We start from the raw sequence: 24,882 nt of genomic DNA on the forward strand, positions 1-24,882 counted from the left end.
CTGGGAAATCATGACAAATGTCAGCTGATTGGGCGGAATCTGTCACAATTGTAAATCACCTTCACGGTTGACCCGCGAAGTACAAAGTTCAAGTAATTGTCTCATGTTTAAAGTACTTTAAAATAAAATTTCATCATTATAATATAAATAGTCTTGTTTTAATTGTAAAATGTAATGATTAATGATATTACTCTCAATGTAAAATTGAATTTCGGTTTGCAGCAAACTTCACACTAAGGTTAACGTTGTTCACACATACGATACACAAACGTATATACACATATTCGTTTTCGTTCTCCTGTCCCCAACTTCGAGTCGGCGCACAAGCTCAACTCTCTCTCTCTCTCTCTCTCTCTCTCTCTCTCTCTCTCTCTCTCTCTCTCTCTCTCTCTCTCTCTCTCTCTCTCTCTCTCTCTCTCTCTCTCTCTCAGGGCACTCTAATCGAACTAAGAGAGAAGTGGTATCGTTGGTTGGAGTAAGAGAGAGAGAGAGTGAGAGTACGTCGAGTTGATCGTGCACCAGCAGCAGCAAGCTTAGTCAGTGTTGGAGTTGCCTCGGCTGTTGTAGCGTGCGGAGAGTCGTGTGTCGTGTTTTTTCTGTAAACGAGTAGTCGTGGTACGCGAACGAGGAGAGAGGCAACAGAGTGTGTGCGTTTGGCAAAAATGTGCGGCCTGGCTCGTCGATGGGCCTCCCGCGTTGATTGAAAAGATATATCTAGTGCTAGAATTAACACAGCGACGACGACGATCAGCCAGTGTCCCGAGTGTTGCCGACCGCAAGTAGCAGCCGTGAGCAGCATCTGTGTGCAGTTGTGCGTGCAAGAACACTCCACATTACGGTGAGTGTATAGGTTGAGTTGGACGGTCCCAATGTGTTGGCAGGCGCGCGCGTGAGCGAGTAGCACGATGTGTGTGCATATAATAGGACTGTCCATGTCTTTTACCGCAAATTGTCGCTTTGCAAGTTCACGCCCGAATTCGGAGTCGAGCGATCGTCAAATTCTCGTCACGAGCTGAGCGTAGCACGTATGTATAGTGCTGCTCGGACTCTTGAACCGGATCAATCGACGGGCTCCGAGGATTCTCGGAAGCCCGCGCACACGAGAACGGCAGTGCCTACGTAACACACATCTTTCTCCGAGAGCTCGAGGGGATTAGAGAATCTCTTTCTCGCTCTCTCGCTTCAAGGTCTCGAGCAACGGGATGGATAGATGGATGGAATGCGTGGGAATGTTTGTTTCGCCTGTTGGGGGCATTGAGCACGTGTATCTTATATATGAGTGAGGTAGGCGCGAGAGAGCTTATTTATTCGGCATGCAACGCACGTTTTTAAAGGTCGTCGCTGACTGCTGGTATCGAGAGAGAAAGAGAGAGAGAGTGTGTTGTGTGTGTGTGTGTATGTGTGTATGTGTGTTGTATATCGTTCTGTAAGCCTGAGGTACGAGCAATAACGCCTCAATTATGCGTGGGCGCCAGGTGATATTGACAGAGTCGATGAATATTCTGACGTGTACGGCTGACGTGAAATGCGAGAGGCAACCTCGTCGCTACCACTGCGGCGTGCCGCGACTGCTTCGATGGAATAGCACTGCGAAGTAACAAATATAAGGTTCTCTGTAATAGCAATTGTTTTCTAAAAACATTCTTGGTATTTTCTCTCTCTCTTTCTCTGTTATACGTGTGCTCTTCAATAACAATATCGGTTACCAATATTTCTCAAATTAATTAGATGTCCGTAATGGTTATATATTACCAATTGCTCGATACAGTGTCACGAGATGACTCGACATGAAGAAGTTGAGAAGTTGCTGTTTTGGTTATTGGTAAATCTTGGAAAGACGTAATATAAAATACGGATAATGATTTTGCCATCGCAATTAAATGACTAACTGTGCGTCAGTTGTAAAAGAAGAACCAGTGATCAGCTTAATCACAGGTGCATTGTGCTGCGACGTGAGTCCGTGAAAACGCGAAAGCGAATGATTTTCTCCTGCTCCGCCATTGACGTATGTATGTGCGTATGATTTTCTCATACGCGACGCAGCCTCGATTGAGCGTACAGCCTAGCGGCTAGTGACCTTGATCCCTCAATTGCGAAATTTTTGACTGTGCCATTATCACTGTCATTGACCGTTTTCTCTCGGCGAACTTGGCTCGTCGTTGACTTTAACAAACCGATTCAAATTGATCATCGAGTTTTTGCAACGGCGACCTTAATCCATCCATTAACGGATCGTCGGCGATCTGCCGGTAGCGCGCAAAACCGTCGCAGATAAGGCTGCAGCAGCGCGAACGATCGGCCCGGTTCTCAGACGACGCCAGTGACGCGTGAAAGGTATCTGGGATAATTGTCCGTGCATTTTCATTGGGTAAACGCGTTATTTGTGGAACCCTTGTTTTTGCCGTTGACGTTTTCTCCGGTCACTAGGCGAATTTCTCATCGAGCGATGGAACTGCCGCCTGCGGGAGGCCAAAGATAATAAAATTTTTGATCGTTGACACGCTGCCGGCAACTGCAACTGACCAGCAGTTGGCAAAGGTCAGGTCTGGTATTGCGCGGCAGAAACTGCCGGCAGCGCCTGATCGCATCGAAGTGCTTACGGTAAAAGTTGTCGTGTGTTTCCGTCCCTGCAAAGTCGGATTCCGGGGATTCCAGGGATACCGGGGAGAAAGAGACGGCGCTTAGTCCGGGCGGCGATCGGTCATCCGCGATGCGCGACGTGCGCAGGTGAACGAACGCCTCGCACGCGTCTCTGGCTGCATAATGCTTGTTTATGGTTGTTTATTACGCGAATCGCGTCGGCGCTCCCGCTAATTGCCAGGTGCTCGTCCACTATTGCTCTCGACCGTCAGTGACTGACTGCTCCGGGAAAACGTGCGACGGTCGGTTCACCGAAGATATTGCCGTAGCCGTTGCCACAGCGGGAGAGAGACTTGCCCAACTTGGAAAAGCAACGCTCGGCTGTTGCCGAGCATGCACAGTGGGCTTCTTTCTCGGACGTGCGATCAATTGGTAGTTGGCTGTCGGCGGCCAAAATCGTCGGCGCGCCGCGAGCGACGGCCGGAAGACGGCAAATAATTAGCGCCGGCGGACCAGTGAAGCGCACGTGCGCGCAACGCGGCCGAGCGGAGCCAAGAGGCTGCGCGCGCCTAGGCAATCGATATTCGCGGCCGACTGCGACTGCCAGCAAAGGCAAGAGTCGGTCGACGCCGCCGCCACTGCTGCTGCTGCTGCCGCCGCCGTCGCCGCCGCAGCTGCACCACCTTTCTCTCGGCTCGCGCCACGGAGAATGTGTGTCTCTCCCTGGCCGCCGCTGTGTTGCCCGCGGGCCATTGAAATCCGCTGCACTCGTCCCACATTCTATCCGGCCTATTTTTAGGTCGCACACTCGACGTCGTGGATTCGCTCTTGGTCACTTCCGTTTTCGCATCGAAAGCGACGGCCTCTGGGCAAGGGGGCAGGGGGACAAGGGGACAAGGTGGGAACAGGAGGCAGTCGGCACTAGTAGCCGAGCGCCAGCTGAGCATGAATTACGCTACGCGCGTGCACGTACATATGCAACGGCGGCCATTCACTTCGCTCCACATAACCACATAACGCAATCGCTCGTCGATCGGCGAACCGGCGAAGCTGCCTTGTTTCGAGCTTCGACGCGCTTCGTCCGTCCGCTGGTCGGGGAGAGGAGCCGCCCTGCACGCGAACTTGAACTCTCCGGTTGGCAAAATCTGGCATCGATAGCTGAGAACTGACAACCGGTGGGGTCGCGTCGCCGGCCGAGAGTCGGCCGGAGAACGGCTCACTGGGCCGCGGGCCAATCGCTGCTCACTGTCAGGCGCAGCTGAGACGGACTGACTTATCATTGGTTTCCGTGGTTCACGGCGACAAGTGCACGCAGCCGATGGCTCGAACTTTCTATTTCTCGCTGGTTTCCGCGCGGAAAGTGTGTTATTACGGGTCTTATAAAAGTCCGCCTAATTATTCGCACGAGCCGATCTGGCTTTTCCTATTCTCATTGTCGCAGCTACGCACTTTCTATCCGCCAAGCCGTGAGTAAATTTGCCGCGCTGACATTGGCAACGGCGGCGGCGCGAGACGCAACAGCAGTGTCTCGCGTCCTTACGTAACCCGTGTGCTCCACTATCCGACTTTGGATTGTAAGCTATGGCGATCCCAGTTGAGCGTAGAAAAGTGGGGCTTCGCGTCGAAACTGTGACACCTTTCCCCGGCGACTGCGGATCGGCTTGATTTTCGCGACGCGTGCGCAGTTCGCCCAACGCACTGGAAAGCTCCGCTGCGACGCGCCGTTTTTTCGGCCTCTTTTTCTCCTTTTTCTCCTCTCGTGCTCCTTTCTGCGCCGCCGCGTCCCCGAGTGCGCTCTCGCGACTTTTCGGATTTGGCGCTCGGCGAGCGAAAGAAAGCGCGCCGGACGCCGAGAGTAGGCCACGCCGATGTCCGGCCGGGCTCCCGGTGGACCGCGCGCGACTTCGGACCCGGCAGGAAGCGGCGCCGAGGATGCCTAATTGCGCGGCTCGCGTACTTGGCTCGCGCGTCCGCCCAAGTCGAGGCGGGAAGAGGAGACACGCTTGGCGAGAGAGCTCGGCGGCCGCGTGCGTATGCCTGCGAGCGAGCGTTCAACTTTCGCGCTTCGAAGGCTTTTCCAAGGCTCGCGCATCCCACGCCTATTAATTCTAGCAACGGCTCTGCGGCGAGCGGCGAGCGGCGAGCGGCGAGCGCAGCCGAGAGCACGACTTTGAGGTCCGAACGGAGGCTGCTTTCTTCCGCGGCCGCCCGCGCCGCCCCTTTCACTCCGCTGCAGCTTCCGCTGGAAAGCCGGGACTGGCCGGCTTTCTACGCGCACGCTTCCGAAAGCAATGTCTTGCCGACAGCTTGGTTTGGCGACGCAGCCCCGAGCGGCTCGGAGCCCCCTCGTGCACGCGCAACCAAAACGCTTTCGGGCGCTCGGCCCTGGCGGCGAGTCGATCGGTTGGTCGACCGATGCGGAATGCCGATTTGGAAAGTCGGTCGTTCTCGAATGCAGCAAACGGAAGAGGGCGCGCGTCCAGATCCACATGTTGGTCGAATAGAAGAGAGAGTCGCCCGAGTCGTCGAACCCAAACACGCAGCGAGCTACGAGCCGAAGGCATGAGTCACTCGGCTGCGGCCAGTTTTTCGTGTGCGCGCGACCTTGGCACAGCCACAGCCATCGGTACAGCTAACGCAGGTGCAAGCAGGCGCAATGACTCGGCCTTTTTCTCCTGTTTTCTCCTGTTTTCTCCGGTTTTCTCCTGTTTTCTCCTGTTTTCTCGGCGCCCGACGCTGCCCCCTTCGTCTCGCTATTGCCTCGAGCAGATCCGCGGATCCGCGGATCCGCGGATCCGCGGATGAACAGCTCCGTGCTATCGACGGCAAGGGATCGAGTTTGGCCGAGCAAGGCGACAGCAGCTCTCTCCGCCGTCGAAAGCTCGGCGAGCCAGTGAGCTTCGATGGCAGAGCGATCGATCGATTGGACAGCAGCTCGCGGCGGAAATGCCTATCACTACGGCCTTTCTCGGGCGCGATCGATGTCGTTCCGCGGCCTCGGTTCCGTGATAATCGATGGCCTGCTTTGGCCTGCTTTGGCCTGCTTTGGCCTGCTTTGGCCTGCTCTGGGCCGCCTCTTGATTTTGCGTCGAAAGCCGAGCAAACGAGCAAATAACGTCGGCATTCGCCGCGACCAACTCGTCCGCTTATACGGAAAGCGAGGATGCGCGAGCCTTTTACGGACAATCCTCCCGCTCGGCGGTCCCCATCGCGGCGCCGAGTTATGTCAGCGACGGCGCTCTCTACTCTTTTTCACTTTTGCATTCGATCGATAACGCGCGGCTAATACAATTGGATCGCGGCGCTAGTTCGTGCGCTATCGGCTTCTTTCCGCCATATTTTTTCTCGCTCTCGTTCTTTTGTTTGCCACGCCAGCGAAGCTGCTACCTCGGCTGATACGGTTATCTGCTCGCGCGCTGCTCGAGAGCCGATCGTAAAATTTCGAGCCTGTGCGAGCATTCTCTAGCTAGCTTGTCTCGTCGAGCTTCATTAGGCCTCGCGTCTTTATTGCTCTCCCTCCATTTCCAACTCTCTGCATCCTTTCATCGCACTGCTCATGTGCGCTTTGCCGTCGTGCGTCTAGATGGCTCTCGTCGCGTTCTTTGCCTACCCGCTATCGTCTAAACGTCGCTCTTCTCCTCTCAAGGGCCTACGGCTGCCGTCCTGTTCCACCTGTTCCGCCTGTTCCGCCTGTTCCGCCTGTTTTTAGGAAAGGTTTTGTCACTGAAAGGAGCTATCAAGCGACGACTAATTAGACGCGACGAGGCAGCGCGAGCCCCTCGAAGAAAGTCGAGTCGCCCGCGCGATATGTCTCCTCCTCCCGTCTCTATCGTCCGACGAGTCGGCATTCGGAGGGCCAGCCGGCGCTGGATGCGATTAAGACGCTAGACGACCGCTGCCCGCCTCCGCCTCTCGTTCGCTCGTTCGACGTTACGGGCTCGGCGTTTCGTGCAATTGCAACGAAACGCGTACGCTCGAGACTCTCTCTTGAATTTTCAAAATGAAACTTGGTCGAAGGAGCCAGCAAATCGAATTATCCGAGCTTGAGAAGCATGCCGAAACACCGTTGCATTCAATTATCGACAGCTACTCGCGCATAATCGATTTCCCCGAGACAGCGACAAAAAGCGAGGAATTCGCGCGAAAGTGTCGCTCCGGTAATCCATTCGCTCATCTAAAAATAAAAAAAAAGTTCAAGTGCGCATGCCGCGTTTCTCGCGATTATCTCGGTTATAAAGGTCGGAATTCGGTCGAAGTTCGGGTGGAGTTTGGCCGCTTTTCTAAATGTTCTCGTTTCGCTTTTGTTGCAGGTATGTGCCTTACGCATCCCCTCGGCTATCCCATGGTCGAAAAGGTGTCGTCACTCGTCGAGCGCTAAGCTCGCTCGTAAGTCGCTCACTGAGGCTTCTTGAATAGCTTCTTTCATCCTCGGGAATCCGATCGAAAGTTACTTTGAGAACCTGCATTTAAAAAACTTGCTCCAACTAATTCGTACATGATGCCCTCGACAATGTTTTTCCGAGCCGAAGGAGTCAGCGTCGCGTGGTGCTCGTGAACAGCAATGCCAGCTCCGGTGCACGAATCGATAACTTGGCTCCATGTAATTCGCGTTTCACGCGCGAACGAATCGTTCCCACGAGGTACCGATCACCATCCTCGTCGTCGTCGTCGTCATCGTCATCGACATCGTAGACATGATCGACATTATCGACATCATCGAAATCAGTGGCGAACGGAAATATTGCGGCACAGAAAGAGAAATGTCGAGTTCGCACACGCGGATGCAAAATTCCATTTCCGTGGCTGCTTTCAACATCTTTTCCGGCGAGACACTTTGCTGCAGTTCCGGCTTGCGTTTTGTCAATAACGCTCAATAACGCTCTTTTCCGCTGAGAGAAAACACGGAAGAACAGAGCGCGTTGCTGCTCTTGCAGTGAACCGAAGTAACGCGAACGCCAATTAGTGATTCGAGTATCGATGCTGAGGCTGAAATTACGAGGCCAGTGGCATGTCCAAGTAATAACCGTTAAGATTAGCATTGCTACAGGCATTCGCTCGCGAAACCAGTCGAGTATGAAAAAGTCTCCAATCTGGCTGGATGCTTAGACGCGCTATAGCAACAGGTTATAGATAAGATATATCAGGCTAGTTGACGATGCCGCTTGGAAAAGGTAGCGCAGGTTACGCAAGCGAATTGATATGATTGGACGAGCAAAGAGACAAGCGAAAGTCTCCGTTCGAGTAGCGAACCAGTGACAGCGGCGGTTGGGGGGCAGTGGCCAAGCGAAAGGCCGCGGAGCAGCGCGCCCGTCCGGGGTTTTCTACGAGGAACGTGGCCCACTATCCGCCACGCCAAAGCTCCGCGAGGAGCTTTGATCCGTCGCAAAGGCGGATTAAACGGAAAGCGCTTCCAGTCGTCGTCGAACAACCTTTGCGCAGAGCACCCGAGAGCACGCAGTCGCAGTGTCCGTGTGAGGCGAACGAGAGTTCGGCTGGCTTGAACCGCGTGAAATCGCAGTGACGGATTGTCGGGCCGGTGCATGGCCGTACCAGAGTGCACCGCAGAACCATTCGACTGTTTGCCTTGAAAGCTCGGCTGCTGAAGATTCGTCCGGGATTAAGCGAGGGACTTTGATTGGGCGGATAGCGCGAACGAACAATGCAACTTTTGCAAATGCTGCTTCCTCGGAGAGAGAGAAAGCCGCGTTTCCGCGATCGACTCCATTATCTCTTCGTTTTCGCGAACTCGGAAACAAAAAGCAGCAGCAGCAGCAGCAGCAGCAGCAGCAGCAGCAGCAGTGCAAAACGAAGCAAAACGGAGAAAAGTCGAGCCGAGCAGCGGCGCCTTAGGCTCGTCCTCTCTTGGAGCGGGGCTTCTTTTTAGCGGGCGATGCTCCGGTCGCCTACTTGACGCTGCGGAGGCCGTACTAGCAGTCTAGGCGTGTGTGCAAAGCGAAATCCTCTTACGCGCCAGCTCGTTCGTCGTCGCAACTTTACGAGCCGCCGCAGCGCAACGTCAATTCTGCTTATCATTCCGTGCCCAAATGCCGAATTTCGTCAGTTGGACGAGTTCCCTGATATTCTCCTTCTGGCCTGTCGTGCGCTTGGACATCGATTTCGCATTCATTTTTTCTCTTCCGTCATTGTCGTTAACAGAGCCCCATCCGCGGCCAGACAATCAGAAGAGCTATGCTCTTCGGCGATGCAGATGCTGTAATACATTCGACCACCAGCGTCATTATCTTTTGCCGCCGGCATCAAATCTCATTTATCTTTCCCTCTTCTTTTTGCCGTCTTACGAAAATTCTACTGCGAGCTTTTCCGATTGCGGGCCTTGGACGTAACGGTTTTGCGAGTTTTGCATCGATGCGCGCTCGAGGTATACGCAGGTATACGCGCAGACAGACACGTCTGTGATAGATAATAATTTTCATCTCTGCCTGGCGCGTTCGGTATTTTCGCAGAGAGACAATGTACGTCGCACGAATCAAGCAACTTTACAGCTCGAAACGCGTTGTTCGAAATTGGAGGGGCCAACGAGGGGCAGAAGGGGGCCGCCAGTAACGAGTCGGCCGCCTAGCGCTTGTTGCAATTAGCGCCTCGCTCGCACGTCAATGTGAGCTTACGTAAGTCGGCTCCGGATCATCGTCGACCTTCGCAGCGCGCGTTACGCAGAGGCGCGCGTGCGACCGTCCTCTCGTCTGGCGCGTCTGGTCCTCTTTATGCACCGTGAGACTGGACCCTTGGCTTTGGCGCGACAGCTTATGCCGCCAAAGGTTCCGAAAAGCGAAAATTCGACGAGGCTCGCGTTCTCTCTCTATCTACCATTAACCTTGGCCCGTCTTTTGCCTTGCGCTAGCTCGATCGCATCGCTCGAACTTACACGCACCGCCTGCGGCGCGTTGCTTACGCCTCTGTCTTCATTTCTTTTTAATGCCTCTTTTCAGTGTTCCGCACACGTATCTTGCGCGCGTCATGTGTATTTTCGTGTTTGGTAATGCTCGTCAGTGCCTCGATTCCCATATATTCCCATTGATTTTCTCCGCGCGTATCAGCCTAGCCTCTTTTTTCGCTTTTTTCGTAGTCACGTGGTGCTCCGCACGATACCACACTGGATTTTTGCTCGCAAAGCAAGCGGTCGGCAACTGAAACTTCGGTTGCCGGCAGACTGATGTAAACGAGGGGGGAGAAAACGTTAAGTAAGCTCGTTTACACGCTCGTTTTCTTCGTTATCCGCTTTTCAGCTTGACTTTCCACAAACCAGTTGCCCCCATTTACAGTTCGCGACAGACTCTGCTTTTGTCATTTGACGAATGGATCAGAGCTTTTTCACGAGAAAAGTTGTTGCGTTCTTACCCCCACTTGTCTGTCTGTTTTGTTAAGTCAGCTTTGTCGCAGCAGATATCATTGGCCGTAGCTCACGGCTGCAGGGCACTGCATTTCACTCTTTGTTATACGCCTTGAAATATCTTGTGATCGATATTTTCTTAACCATTGATTTGGTGCCATGTCCGTACAGTTTTCGTTCGTACAACCGATTGCAAGGCTGCAGGTCTAGATGAGACTTAGCGCACCGCCAAGCCACTATTAATTAGCAGCCAATTACAAAACGTTCGGAAGTGATGGGCATTAATGGAGGATATTACTCGGCGCGTAGCTAGCCATTATAAACGTCACTTAATCCTTTTCGAAAAAACGAAGCATGCTCGCGTTCTAATCAAGTCGTACAGACTCTGTAATCAGCGAGCCAGGAGGAGAGGAAGAATCCTCGAATGGTTCGGAGTCGTGGGTGCGCGTACAGTGCATTACAGTACAGGGTCATTCACATCCGCAAGCAAGTTCCAAGCTACGGACTGTCGCGGCGCAGCGGCGTCCGAGTAGTTGTCATCTTTCCCCATTCATCTTTCGTGCGACTATGGTGATGCGTCTGCTCGCTTCGTACCATGAGGTGCCCCTCCCCGGCGCCCCGCCCCTTCTCTCTCTCTCTCTCTCTCTCTCTCTCTCTCTCTCTCTCTCTCTCTCTCTCTCTCTCTCTCTCTCTCTGACTTGGAGGTTCCGCGCCAAATTGCTTTGCTTGGTCAATTACCGAGAGAACGACGGCAGGCGCGTTTGCCGCCAGATCAACGGAATACACGCTCGGCGCAACTGCTTCGTCGCGGAAAGCTATTCGCGCGAGCGTCCTCGGATTTTATTTGCATTCCAGAGAGGTTTATCTTATCGGCACGCGTGCCGCGCCCAGGTGCGTCTAGATGCGCTCGATCCGAGCCGCCTTATCTCGGCCAACTTGTGCCGCGCGAGCTCGTCGATGACGGCGAAACGAGTAGTCCTGAACGGCCTTTGCACGATGAGCAGGCTGATTCGACGATCGGATGTGAACTTAATGGGGACAAAGCGGAGCCGTCGAGAGCCGCGTCGACGATGTGATAATTAGACTTGGCGTTAGCGACTCGGAGCAGCTTCAGCTAACGGTGCGCTGCCTTGCTGAACGTCGTCGAAGCATCAACTACTGCTGGGCGTGGTACATGTGCTGCGTTAGACAGACTGTCGGTTTGGTTGGCTCGGCGAAAAGCGCACGGAATGCTGTCCGGCCAGCGCTTTTTTCGCCTTTTCGAGGGAAGGTCGGATCAAAGCTTCACTCTTTCTCTCTCTCTCTCTCTCTCTCTCTCTCTCTCTCTCTCTCTCTCTCTCTCTCTCTCTCTCTCTCTCTCTCTCTCTCTCTCTCTCTCTCTCTCTCTCTCTCTCTCTCTCTCTCTCTCTCTCTCTCTCTCTCTCTCTGGTGCTTCTCTTGTAAGAGTCCGATCAACACGGCATTCAATTTGCTTTTGTACTTTTCGTTTACTAACAGTTTACTAAGTTTATATTTACCATTTGGGACTAGTGAATTTTTCTAGGTTGAAAGTCTTTATAGCTACTTAAAGAAAACTTGTATGTTCGGGTATTTTCTTAAAAAATAGTGGATTAATTTGACGAACGAGTATATTGTTGAATGATATTGCGAAACAAGAAGCTACTTAAGTCATCTAGCTTTGCACTTTCTAACAGTACACGTTTGTTCCATTTTATTTGAAACTCCAATTGAAATTGGTACCGATTCGAGAGTCGATACTATACAGCCAGTGTTCTTGTAAATACTCTCTTCTAAATCGATAAAATAAGCTTCAGTCATATCACGGTATATTAATATGTAATTGCGTTTATTGTAAAGAAGTTGATTGCCTCGCAAAAATCTTACGTAATGGTTGTATGATCGATACATCCACGTGAACTGCATCGCTAAATTTCGCAAATCTAACAAAGCATATGATTGCTGTATTTGCTCTTGTGACACTTTTCATATTCAAAACAATCAAGTTTATTCATTTGGTCCCCGAAATATTGATCGAGCCACGGTATGCACGATGCATTACGAGGCGTAAATCTCGACGACTCGTTTTCCTCGATTGTCTAAATGGATCATTTCGTTCTCAATCCCAACCCACCGGCTTAGCATAAATTTGACAATAATCAATACCAACTCTAACGCGAGCTCCGGTCTACTAGGTATCTTTGGCTCACAACAATTACTTGCCTCCAATCTTATTCAAATTATGGCACAAGTTTTGCTCCAGCAACCTCCAAATTGGATTTTTATGTCCAGCTTGGATCAAAACGAACTTCTCTTTTACATGTTTTCTGTGAAACAAATGACAATGTAGATACTACTACTTAATCAAGAACAATTAATTGCAACAAGTACGGCTCATGAAAATAGGCTAAATGCAGTTGAAAACATAATTGAGAGTAATCTAAATGTTAGAAATCGTGAAATTAGTCAGCTGAAGGAACTGAGATGTCGTTGTGCCCCTACTTCTGAAATGAAAGGTAACGGTGTTTTGCGTTGTCGTTATCGTATATATTGTCAATTCGTGAGATTAATACTAAACAGCTCTCCAAATTCAATGGTTAATGCTAATATCATCGGAGTTTCAGATAACCCTGGTTCACCTAACTATGATATTAGTTTCATTGTTAAATTTTAATCGTTTGAATTTTGTCAGTACATATTGCTAGCAAAATGATCTCATGGAATAACGAAATATTGCGAAATAGATAAGAATAGGCCTGACAACGTAGTATCTATGTACGAAGTGCTGCTACTGTTGCTAATGGATTACCGTTAACTGGTTAGCTACTAGAGAAAGAGCGAATAATAAAGTCTACAAAGACGTTTGGGCATCAAGTAGCGTTCATGTTAAGAAAATAGATGACTCTACCCTCATGGTCATACAGACTGAATTGGACCGTATTGTATGACGTCGAAATTTTCAGAATATAAAGAGTTGTCTTGGCTTGTCGAATAATTCGGGTCACTCATGCGAGTGCTAATTTTGTAAGAGATCATTCGTGTGATATTAAAGATTTTATTCAATCTAAAAGCATTTATGTGTTACTGGTCACCCAGACATTGCTATCTCCTGACAATATGTATAGTTCATATTGTTGCAACCTATTTTCTCATGGCATATTAAAATGTCAATTTGAACTTAGGCGATTTATACAAGGAGCTGGAGTAGTACTATTAATTATGTAAAATATTTGCCCAAAACTAATCCTCAAATTTTAAATTAACAAGATTCATGAAAAGATTCATTTTTCATGATCTGTTACATTTTTGAAAAACGTAGGGATACTCACTGTTACCGTTTATCATAGACCTAAAGGGCACATATTAATGATTTCTTCAAGATGTTTCATCAAATCTCTGGTACGTTAACCTAATGGTAACGTAATGGTACGGTAACCATATATTGTTAGATGATTTCAATCCTGATTTGCTATGTTCTGATTATGCGCCAAATTATTTTTCTATCTATTCTCAACCAGAAATATGACTTATACAATGTATCTTTTGATAACACACACATTCCTTTATTTGTAATTATGATCAAATTACGATCATATTAGGATCAATTATAAGATTGAAACAGTACAATTTTCACCGTCTTTCGTCAGGTCTCGTGATTTTCGTCAATTTAATCATCTCAAATTTATTAATCATCTCAAATTTATCAGTCAATTTAATCATCTCAAATTTATCAGTCTTAGTTAAATCCAGCTAGTTTTAACAATATGACGAACCAGGATCCCAACACTTTAAAATCAACCTTCGAAAACTGTACCCTTCGCAGTTTTAATCAAATGTTACCGGTTGGCGAGAGATACATCCGCGGAAATCCTACCTCTTAGCTCATTTATTAGAGAATTTTGTAAGTAACGTGATTTACTTTATACCAAAGCTACGAGGAGTAGCAACCCTCATCTGCTAGTGAAATGCAGACACCTGCGTAAATAATTAAAAGCCGAAATTCGAAAGGCTAAGGAGAGATTCTTTAATGATAAAAGGTGCATTCTTGGATAAGATGGAGTTGTTGAAAATTACAATAGTTCGCCGTTAACTATTTTTACTTTCAAAGAGTTTATATACATTTTCCCTCTGTAGCTACTTTACGCATATTATGCTCGTGCGATAAGCTAGTTTCTATCCTTACGTTACCTCTTATCGTAAATATTCCCATCTTTGAGATAAGACCGTCAAGCTATGCAGAAGTCTTACGAGCGATTCGTGATCAGCTTCCTAGAGCCATGGGAAGGTCTGTAGACGATCTATCTTATATATTTTGATGATGAAAATGTTCAACACTTCGATTAACTAGAGTATCTATCCAGATTACATCTCTCATAAAAGTCGCTACCAAAATCCCCTTCGGATATTATTAACTTGGCTTATTTTGCGCAAATTCTAGACAAATTTGTCATGTTTCAGTGGACCATATATCTCGAAGATAAACGACTTTTGACGACACCACTACGAGAAATCATTTAGCATACAGGCTATCAAGTTTTGGGATACGCTAACTCACTCGATACGAATTAAAACTTTATTGGATCGTTTGAGTCTTCGCTTTTCGATTATCCGATAAACGGATATTGCAATATCAGAGAGAGTTAAACCTATTGATTGTCTTGTACACGAATAGTTTCTAAATAGAATAGTAGCCTTCTCGTCTATTGCAAATTATTTAACGTATCCTAGTTTCGAGTCAATAATTTATATGTTGTTAATGATGACGCGAATAAGCTATTTTTAAATTACGATCTATTTTTGCAAATACTTGAAAATGAGTTTGATATTATTTGTCTTAATCAGACTACATTGAGTATACTGTGTGTGCTATACGATTAAAATAAACCTTAGTACAATGAAATAAAGTATGAAATAAAAAAAATCTGCCGCTCCGCTTGCTCAATAAAACATCGTCCTGCCTGCCTACGTTTCTCCAAAGGCCGCCGCGGCTATTTTCGCAGTGCACCTTCTGGCGCTGCTCTTCCTTTTGCCGCGTATCATGTTCGTCTTCCTCTGTCTTCTTTTCCTATTTGGCGCTCGTTAAATTTAGATCACCGATGGATTTGCGAGGAATGTCGATCGAACTCGATTTTGTGCCGCTGCAACGTGGGTTATTGGCGCGCTGGTTCTTTGTCGCGGCACGAGCCGATTCTCCGACGATGAATCGGACGTCGGCAGGCGTAGCAAAGACAGGCCGCGAAGCAGGTTGATGATCGATGGCCCGCAGCAGCGCCTCCCACGCGGCTCAGTCACGAGGCTGCTGGCCGGCGGCGCCTTGCTCGACGCCCTCTCCCTCGACCACTGCCGCACCGCAGAGCCGCCGAGCGCTCGCACAATGACATCGTTGTTACCGCGCAGCTAGCGTTTGGTCCTTGTCGTGAATGACAAACTCGGCTTTCTATCCCCGTCGTCCATCGAGTCGATTCGAGCGAGCGCCGTTTGTTCGAATGCACGACAAGACGCACGCGCCACTCTCGCTTTCCCATTGCCGTGCGCCGCCGAGTTTCAAGCTGGCCGATTCGACTTGCGCAAGCCAACTTACGAGTAGGCCCGCGACGAGAGCCCGTGGCCATCCGACGAGGCGGCCACGAGGCGGCCACGAGGCGACCACGAGGCCCCCCGTTCGCCGTTCTCGCTGTCAATGGGTCATCGTAGTAGGCTGTAGTAATCGCTCGGGACGACTCGTCATTTGCAGGCCAGCCGCGACGATCGTCGCTAAATCCAGTTATTTTTTTTTCTATTATATTTGAATCAAATGCCGAGCAGCGGCAGGAGCACGCCCGCGCTGCATCGATCTACCGCTGTAGGCAGCCGAAAACAAGAGGCCAGCAGGCCAGAGAAGAGCAGAAGGAAGGAAGGAAGGAAGGAAGGAAGGAAGGAAGGAAGGAAGGAAGCAAGCAAGCAAGCAAGCAAGCAAGCAAGCATTGTCACGCGGCAAGCCTGCCTTGCGGTGTAGCCTACCAGTGACCTCCTTTCGTCGGCTCTTAATCTCGCGCGAGAAAAACGGGACGGCCACTGCGCTCGCTGCACAAGTTTCGCCAGGGTCTAAATGTGGCGGCGTCGTTCACGCGACAATCTGGCCAATAGATGAGAAAACAATTGAGGCACTTGTGTGTACAGTTCGAATCAGACCGAATAAAATTGATGCTTGTAGTATCTGCTGCGACCATGGCAAATATCATTTTGTTCTTTACCAACAGAAAAATATCCGAAGATAAGTCGATTTAAAGTGAATTGTCTTGGTCGACGTTCGGCATCTGCTGCGCGCTATACGTGTAATTTCAGCGAGGAGCACGCTTATATTTGTTTCTGGAAACATGCGTGGAATGATCTCTCTCATTCTCTCTCTCCGAGTCCGCGCTGAAGAGTACAATGGCCCGTGCGCTCGCCACTCGCCGCGCATGTTTGCATGCGCGCCCTTAGGAATGCGCAATTAGCCGCGCTTTCGACTTCCGGCGGATCGATGACGTCACCGCTTCTCTTTGCTTTCGCGCTCGTTTATTTGCAGTGGTGCTCGACCGAGAGCGCCGACTTCACGTGTGATTGCGCCTAACGCTCTCGCACCACGACTTTCTTCGATACATATTTTGCCGTATCGGAGATGTACAGTTACAAAACTCGTATTGGTTTTACGTGCTATCTGGATCGACGCGGTCCTTCTGCCTGTTCTCGTTCTCAACGAATCTGGGTCATTGCCGATATCGATCGGAATATCGCGCCCAAAGCCGAATGAAAAAAAGAGTCCGAAGGCAAGGAATTTCCCTCGGGAAAGAGAGGTCCAGGACTGCAAGCAGCCAGAACTGCAAGAAGGCTGATTTGCAACGGCTTCGCAAATTGGGCCAATCGATGATCGGCTACAGGCGCGTAATCCGATCAAGTCCGAGAACGCGCATGCACAGCTGGTCTGTCGCGGCTTGTTACGGATTCCCTCGTACGCACGCGACTTCGCGCAGCGTTCGCGACTCCAGAAACGGTTGCGGCAAACTGCTTTCTCGCGGCGTCGACTCGACGCGAGAGCCTGTCTCGATGAAGCTAACGGCCAACGTGGTCGCGCACGCAGGTTGCAGGTGGAGGCGCGCAGGCCCGAGGAGGAGAGAGAACCGTCGCCGGAGCGCCGCTGCAGAGGGGCCTGCCCAGGCAAGCCATGTCGCACCACAGCGACGACAACATGCTGATAGCCACCTCGGACTCGTTCTGGGAGCCGAACAACTACAAGCGCACGACGAAGCGCATCGAGGACGGTCACAAGCTGTGCGACAGCCTGATCGCGTTGGTGCAGGAGCGCGCGGAGATCGAGAAGAACTACGCCAAGGCGCTCAAGGGCTGGTCGAAGAACTGGAACGAGAAGATCGAGAAGGGCCCGGAGTACGGCACCAGCGAGGCTGCCTGGAAGAGCGTCCTTGTCGAGGCCGAGAGGATGAACGACCTGCACCTGAAGGTCAAGGAGAACCTCTGCAACGACATCATACAGCAGGTGAAGACCTGGCAAAAGGACACTTATCACAAGGTGAGCTATGGCTCTTCTTCTCGTTTTTCCGATGAAAAACGATAGCTGGTCCAATCATTTCGCCCGAAATTTCACGATCGTTTTCAGTCGATGATGACGTTGAAAGAGAGGAAGGAGATGGAGGACGCGTTCAAGAAGGCACAGAAGCCCTGGGCGAAGATCCTGCAAAAGGTGGAGAAGGCCAAAGCAGAGTACCACAACAGCTGTAAGAGCGAGCGCACCGCTGCCAACCAAGAGAGAAACGCCTCTGCCGACAGCTCCTTGTCGCCCGATCAGGTACGAGCGCATAATTGCCTTGATCGATCATCCCCCGCTCGCGATCCCCTCACCTCGTTAACGGTCGTTAACGGTCGTTAACGGTCGTTAACGGTCGTTAACGGTCGTTAACGGTCGATGACGGTCGATGACAGTCGGTAACGGTCGGTAACGGGGACAACCGCTCACGCGACGACCAACAAAGCATTTCCATTTGTTTAACGGCAGGCCAATGTCGTTTACATGGTCGAGCATGCCCTTGTAACGTAGCTTCACCAACATCCTCTTAGTCTCGAATAAACGATAGCCGAACGGACCGCCTTCTGGGTTCGGGTTTCGTTCGCCAAACGGTTTCGTTTCCGCTGCTCGCGTATCGCCATCCTCACCATTATCAGATCATCATAATAATTACGAAAGAACGGTTTAATCACTGTTGGGGGTACGTTATTTTCAGGCACCTCGAGGCTCTGACGGCACTGTATGTCAATAATATTGTCATGCATGCGATAACTTTAGCTTTACCACACATATACAATCTTTTCTTTGTTTTTCCGGGAATACGACGTGCATGTGCCTTATTCCAAGGTAGCTCTGCTCATGATCTGTACAATCATCATGGTCAACTTCTTTCTTTGTCTTCATTTCTTCATTTCATTATACGGCAGTGCGCTTCGCGTTCAGTCGTACGACCGACGTCATTCTAGATCCCTTTCACACTACTACAAGACAGAAAAGTCAACGGACACGTTCAATGATAAAAAATCAAGTTTCAAGCCCAATTCAATTGATCGCTTGTAGTTTTAACTAACAAAATTAAACGCACCAAAGCAATCAAGTTCCTGGGCCAATGCTCCTCGCTAGAGAAGAGCTTGGCCAACGGAATCGCGTTCAATTCGGCCTCGAAAATCAAAGTGTAAAGCGAAACTTGTACCAACGTTTTGTAGATGAGACGTTGCGGATGTGATGCATGGCGCCTGACATTACGAAAGTCCTTTAGGAATTCTAAGATAGGCGACCTTGAGCTTGTATGTAACATTAATAAACGAACAGCAACAAAAATGCATGTAATTTGCATGTTTTCTCTTTCAAATAATTAATCTCCTTTTCTCTTTCTTTTTTTTCTCGTATTTCTCCTTCTTCTTTCGTTAAAAACAAACTGCATTGTTGTCGTCCGTCCGTCACACACTTGCCAATTCGCCTCGCACGCACAGAAAGCTCTTCTGGTAAGGGTTTCTCTCCACACTTTTTTAACGCATTGTAGTCAGATTCCGAGAAAATTGACTTTTGCCATTGCGTTTTCTCCGTAACTACTTATCCCATTGTGTGTCCATTATCCCTTGTAAGCTGTTAGTTCTTAGACGAGTGTTTGTTTTCTTTTTCTTTTTTTGCTTAACTTTCTTTCGTCGCACTTGCCAGAGTTAGTCGACGAACGACAGTTTTTATTCCGACTGCTAGTTGATATTAACAGTCGTTAGCTTGTGCATATGCGTACGTAAAATATTCGTCTTTGTTTTCTTCTAGACTTAGACTTGCTGTTTGCTAGACGTGTTAATGTCCATAACGAATTTGTTTTGTTCGTATAGATGTTGTTTTGGAAACAATCGAATGCCGAGACGAACCAATGCAATAAACATCCACAAACACACACGAATGATTCAATTTTATTGCATTAGCTGTGCATACGTAAACCGAGAGTTTCGGCAATCGGCAATAAGTTATTTCATATCTGTAGCGTGAAACATTGCCTTGCCCGGGAGGATGGCAGAATCGGACGAGTCATCCTTTTCTAATCTTGGTGCGTAGGTGAAAAAAATGCAGGATCGCGTGCAAAAGACGAAGGAGGAGGTGCAAAAAGCCAAGGAGAAGTACGAGAGCGCGCTGCAAGAAATCAATCAGTACAATCCCAAGTACATGGAGGACATGACTCAGGTATTCGAGAAGTGCCAGGAAATGGAGGCTCAACGACTGCAGTTCTTCAAAGAGGTACTCTTCGGTATTCACAAATGCCTCAACATCTCTCAAGATCCAGTGTAAGTCCGCTTTCGTCTCTTTTTCAAACTCAAACTTATCTGCTCACTGTCCTGACAACACAAAAGGCGATTATGCTTGCAAAATCATTCTCAAACGGGCTCCTTAACTTGCAGGCTTCCACAAATCTACGAAGAATTCTATCACACAGTGAACAATGCAGATCACGAAAAAGACCTGAAATGGTGGTCGAACAATCACGGCGTGAACATGGCCATGGCCTGGCCGCAGTTTGAGGTAACTACCAACACCACGATCCACTAATTCCAAGCGATTTTCAGTCTCTTGTTATTCCCGATTTTTTTTCCGTCGAACTCAGCATGGTGTTAGTTTATAGATATAAAAAAGTTTTTTTTTCTTTTTTTTTAATTTCGTCAATTTCATGATTTTTCTATTGTTTTGTTTTGGATTGATATTTTGATAGTGATACCAGAACTCGTTAATCTAGATTCAAAAAGTTAGTGTTAGTTTTTCAAGTATTAATCGTCAAGTAGCCAGTCGTCGTCTTAAAGTTTGAAAAAAAGCTCACCGTATCATTATACTCATGCTCTTTACTGAAGCATTAAGCACGCGCCAAGCAGCTAACGAACAATCTTTATTTTTCCAAGCTTTGAGACGTCTTTAACCTATCTTTCTCCATGTTCTCTTTCTCTTTCTCTCTCGCGTGCCCCGACTCGTCTTTCTATTCCTTCCGCTCACCATCTCGCAACGACATCAACGCACGTATGACGAGACGAGCGCAAGGTGAACGTTTGTCTATGCGACACTCGCTGTTTGCTTGTAGCTTGTCAGCAAGTCCGCACTTATCTCGATATTTTCTCGACCGTTCAACATCATTGCACAAATAAAAATCGGAAGTTTGCGATAGAAATAGCAATTTTATTTGAAAGACTATTTCCCGGAAGAAGCGGCGCTCGGTCTTTCAAGTATTCTTTGTCGTGTTCTGCGCGTAAAACTATCGAGTCGGAGAGAATTTACAACAGCTGGCTGCGCGATCAGCTTTTTTCATTTGAATAATCACTTTGATCTATTTAATCAACGGTCCTCAATAAAGTTTGTACGTGCGCGTGCAGTCTATACGTCTGCTCAAGTACAAGATTGCGCAATAACATTTCCAAAGATTATGGCGGAAAAACGAGAAGCGAGAGCTAAACGAGCGTTAAAAGCGCTTATTAGGGCATAGACACCGCCGCTCACCTCGGCTATTGCCCTGTTATTACGAGTCATTAGAAACTAGTAGAGAGAGAGAGAGAGAGAGAGAGAGAGAGAGAGAGAGAGAGAGAGAGAGAGAGAGCGAAATATACGCAACGGAATGCGTGCATGTGAATTGTGTGTGCCCATTGCTATTTACGCAGGACTACACCGAAGAATTCCGCGACATCACCAAGGGCTCCAAGTCAAAGGAGGCGCTGCCTGCCGGACCCATCACGCTAATCAATCAACGCCCCGTCGGCGAGGACCTGCATGTAATGTCTCACTTTTTTTCGTTTCCTTCCTCTCCTCAACACGTATTTTTGTCCGCCATTAATTCCTTTGCCTGCTTTCACATTGTCTTTTTTCAATCTCACAATTCTTACCGCTTGAGTATGTACGCCGATTCTATAACAAACGCGCGGCACACATCTCCACCGAGGTAACATTACACTTGAATTCTTTTCCTTTTATCTTATGAGCGAGGATAATCGACGGTAAGTGACTCTCGTGATATTCGAGCCGAGGAGGCAGAGAGATGACGATCACTTCATTCTTCTGTCTACGTCGCGCGTCGAATAATGCGCTTTCTTCTGCTCGATCTTCATTATGCATATTATATACGTAGCGGCATGCCTAAAAATATCCCAGCAGCTCCAACAATCGAACGATGAGCACACCGGCCGATCTCCGGCAGATTCCTCGATACTTTTAATTGTTGTTATTCCTCATGAGTACTCGACTTTCCTTTCTATCCTTTTTTTTATTATTATTATTTTTTTTTTTATTGTATATACATACGTGCAAGATATGTTATATGTTCTCTGTTTCCTCATACTCTACTTTCAAGTGTATACCATTCGATGTATAACTGGTTTGCATGATCTATTCCGTGTACTATATCTTCGGCCAATTTTCTTCAGTTTCTTCAAGGTTCTTTCAATTATTTCGATTATTTATTATCTGTACTTGCAAATTCAGGACTACCCGTCGACGAATCACAAGACGAAAGTAAAGCCAGCAGCTCGAGTTATATCGACGGAATCTAATAACGTCGACAGAAAGGCAGAGACGAACAATTCGACGAAATCCTCGGCGGAAAAGAATAGCCACGATGGAAATTCCGTGTCGAATAGGAACTCCACAATAACGTCAGTTGGCAGACGATACTTATGGTATTTAATTGGAGCACCTGATTGCAACTTGAAATTTTTAGGAATGGCACTAATAATGCAAAGCAAGAGTCGAATCCGTTTGAAGAAGAAGAATGGGACGAGGACGCGCCAGAACCGCTGATTGACAATGGCGAGCCTGGAGTTCCTGTTAGGGCACTGTATGACTACGAAGGTGCCGAGGCTGACGAACTCAGCTTCAAACAAGGTTTGTGTTGGGTTAGACAAAGCTATACTCTCTCAAAGTTTGCCGCCTTGAATAAAAAAATCGATTCTCCTAGTTATTTTCTTATAGCGTAGGCTAAGCCTTGAGTTTCAATGTGTTAAATGAATGAAAGAAATCGATTACGTTTCAACTGATTTAATAACTGTGTCACGCTAAACAAATAAACAAATGGTATCCTTAGGTGATATCTTCGAAAAGCTCGAGGATGAAGACGAGCAAGGTTGGTGTAAGGGCAGGAAAGATGGTCGAGTCGGCCTATATCCAGCCAACTACGTGGACCTTGTGTCACCTTAAGCCAGATACAACGATAACCTGCTGAGAAGAAATCATTTATAAATAACAGACAAATATATTCAAGCCAAATTTGCAGTGAAAGTTAGTGAGAGCGTCGGACGACTGCTACTTCGTGTATTATTTTTTTCGGGATTGAAGAAACAGTGCGATGAACAAAATGAGCATACGCGTATACACAGTCATTTCCTAAGCAGATAAAGAAAAATACGAAATCAGTGATAGAGCCAACAAATAATAATAAACATTTTTCCTAAAGTTTCCCTTCATTATTGTGTAGCGTGTTGTCACATCGAGACTACTTAAAGCGAGGTTTCGCGCCGCGAGATCGTTCAATAATAAATAAACAAACAATACAATAGAAACAATAAAATTTTATGCAGATAAAAATAAGCGCGATTTTTTCCTTAGCTAGGCTAGAATCACACAGCGACAAGTTTGTCGCTAGTGCGTAACGGATAGCTGGACAATTGAAAAATACAGAACAGTACGACTCAGTGAAAAAATAAAAAACTCATGAGAAAGATAATTTGTACAGTTAAAAAGCGTGGCAAGAACGAAAAAGGGCGAGAGAACGTTTATATTATTATTCTTACGAATTCCCTTCTTTTCTTCCTTTTTATTGTTTTGCGATTCATTATTATTATCGTCATTCGTTCAGAGAAGGATGCTTCTTTTTTCCGAATGATCGAAGTAGATATATAGTACGAGAATATATCTATCGAAAGAGAGCGAGATTTGTGTATTTCATAAATTGTTGTGGTTCCATGAAAGAAACAAAAACGTCAAGTGCAACGCAACTTCGAAATTTCAAACGTAAAAAGAATAACATTCTGAGTGGTGTCATTGTACATAATAGTATTAAATACATAGCAATATATAAATATTAATACATTAAAGGCTATAAAAAATCTATTACTGTCGTTTGACGAAGTATATTAAACAAATTACTAAGCGAAGTTACGATTAACAAAAACTGTATAACACTCGAAATTAAAAAAATGAAGATAAAGCGTAATGTATGTTAATACATTTTACCAAATCCATGTTCAACAAACCATTAAGATTCACTGCATTAAACTGGGACCTAAGATTAACAGAAGAAAATGAGTTATCCATTATAGATTAAAAAACTACAAGGCATCAAGTTTAAATGATTTCATTAAAACACTTCAGGGAGTACTTTTGTAATATGAACCAATTCGTAAAAATAGCATATCTCATTGATATATTTGAGGTTTCCCTTTCAAATTTTATACGAATTACAAGCATGTACTTTTCACGAGAGAAATCCACCCACACGTTAGGTAAAAATCTGCTTTATCAAATGTAAATAGTTTCTTTTTCTATCGTCGCTTCTACTCCGGCGACAGCGCAGTCAAATTTGCCAAAGTGAGCCAAAAGAGAAAGATTGCAGAATGAAATTAATACTGTTATTGATACCGATCATAGCTGCGCAATAGATCCGTTATTGTTTATCGTCATTTAACGAAGCTTAACTTCAATCAACTAATGTTTATCTTTTTCCTATTAATTGTTAAACCGAAATTCTCTTATTTTCATTAGTTTTCTTTTTCATTCATTCTTTGCGTAATACAAAGTCGAGGTGAATGTATGTATTAGAGCCCTCGCAAATTTGCATTTAATTGACGAATATCTTTGGGTTGTTGACAAAGACTATAAAAGGTACTCCCTCGTAAATGATCAAGTCACGAATTAAACAGCCAATTGTTCATTATTGTACTATTAGCGATGAAAGATATATAAAACCAAGATTAATTCAAAAGAAACTTGATTCGAAACAAAAATGTTCGATATAAACGTTTATAAAAAAAGATTATTAAAATACGTCGAATTAGGTAAAAAATGAACGTTATTGTTTTCTTATTTCCAATTCGATGAAAAAATAGCGATGAAAAAAAAATGAAAGTGCTAAAGGAAAAGAATTATAAGAAAAAACATCGCTGCGCAACAACAAATGTACACAGGATTTTATGTAAATAAAGAAACGTAGAGCGAATAGAAACATCGATTCTATACATAATGCGCCAGCTTTGGACTGATTTTTTCTAATTCTTATTCTTCGCGTAAACCGATTTTCTTCAACGATTTCGTTGATAAAAGATTTGAAAAAATTGTTACGTAGTTTATCTAGTTTCTGTGTATATTTATTATTAGTTGATATTACGCATATATAATAAATCACCCTTGACAAAAAGAAAATGAATCTTTATTATTCGATACACCA

The 24,882-nt window shown here is 47.0% G+C and overlaps 1 protein-coding gene across 4 annotated transcripts; it reads left to right on the forward strand.

The window, feature by feature from the left end:
• Positions 1-480: 480 nt before the first annotated feature.
• On the forward strand, positions 481-24,833 carry LOC131671271 (protein kinase C and casein kinase substrate in neurons protein 1). Of its 4 annotated transcripts, none has more exons than XM_058947561.1 (10): positions 481-838; positions 17,025-17,471; positions 17,559-17,747; positions 18,181-18,204; positions 19,530-19,756; positions 19,871-19,991; positions 21,110-21,220; positions 21,927-22,096; positions 22,162-22,325; positions 22,525-24,833. In XM_058947561.1, exons 2-10 carry the CDS (start codon positions 17,109-17,111, stop codon positions 22,635-22,637), a joined length of 1,482 nt encoding a protein of 493 aa, XP_058803544.1. In that variant the 5' UTR covers positions 481-838; positions 17,025-17,108; the 3' UTR covers positions 22,638-24,833. The 4 variants fall into 4 exon arrangements, with proteins under 4 accessions (XP_058803544.1, XP_058803545.1, XP_058803547.1 ...); XM_058947562.1 differs by lacking the exon at positions 18,181-18,204 and adding an exon at positions 18,938-18,949; XM_058947564.1 differs by lacking the exon at positions 21,110-21,220.
• The last annotated feature ends 49 nt before the right edge of the window (positions 24,834-24,882 follow it).

This window comes from Phymastichus coffea, unplaced genomic scaffold (genome assembly GCF_024137745.1).
Source record: "Phymastichus coffea isolate CEN01 unplaced genomic scaffold, Cenicafe_Pcof_1.1 PCOF00122, whole genome shotgun sequence".
NCBI lineage: Eukaryota > Metazoa > Arthropoda > Insecta > Hymenoptera > Eulophidae > Phymastichus > Phymastichus coffea.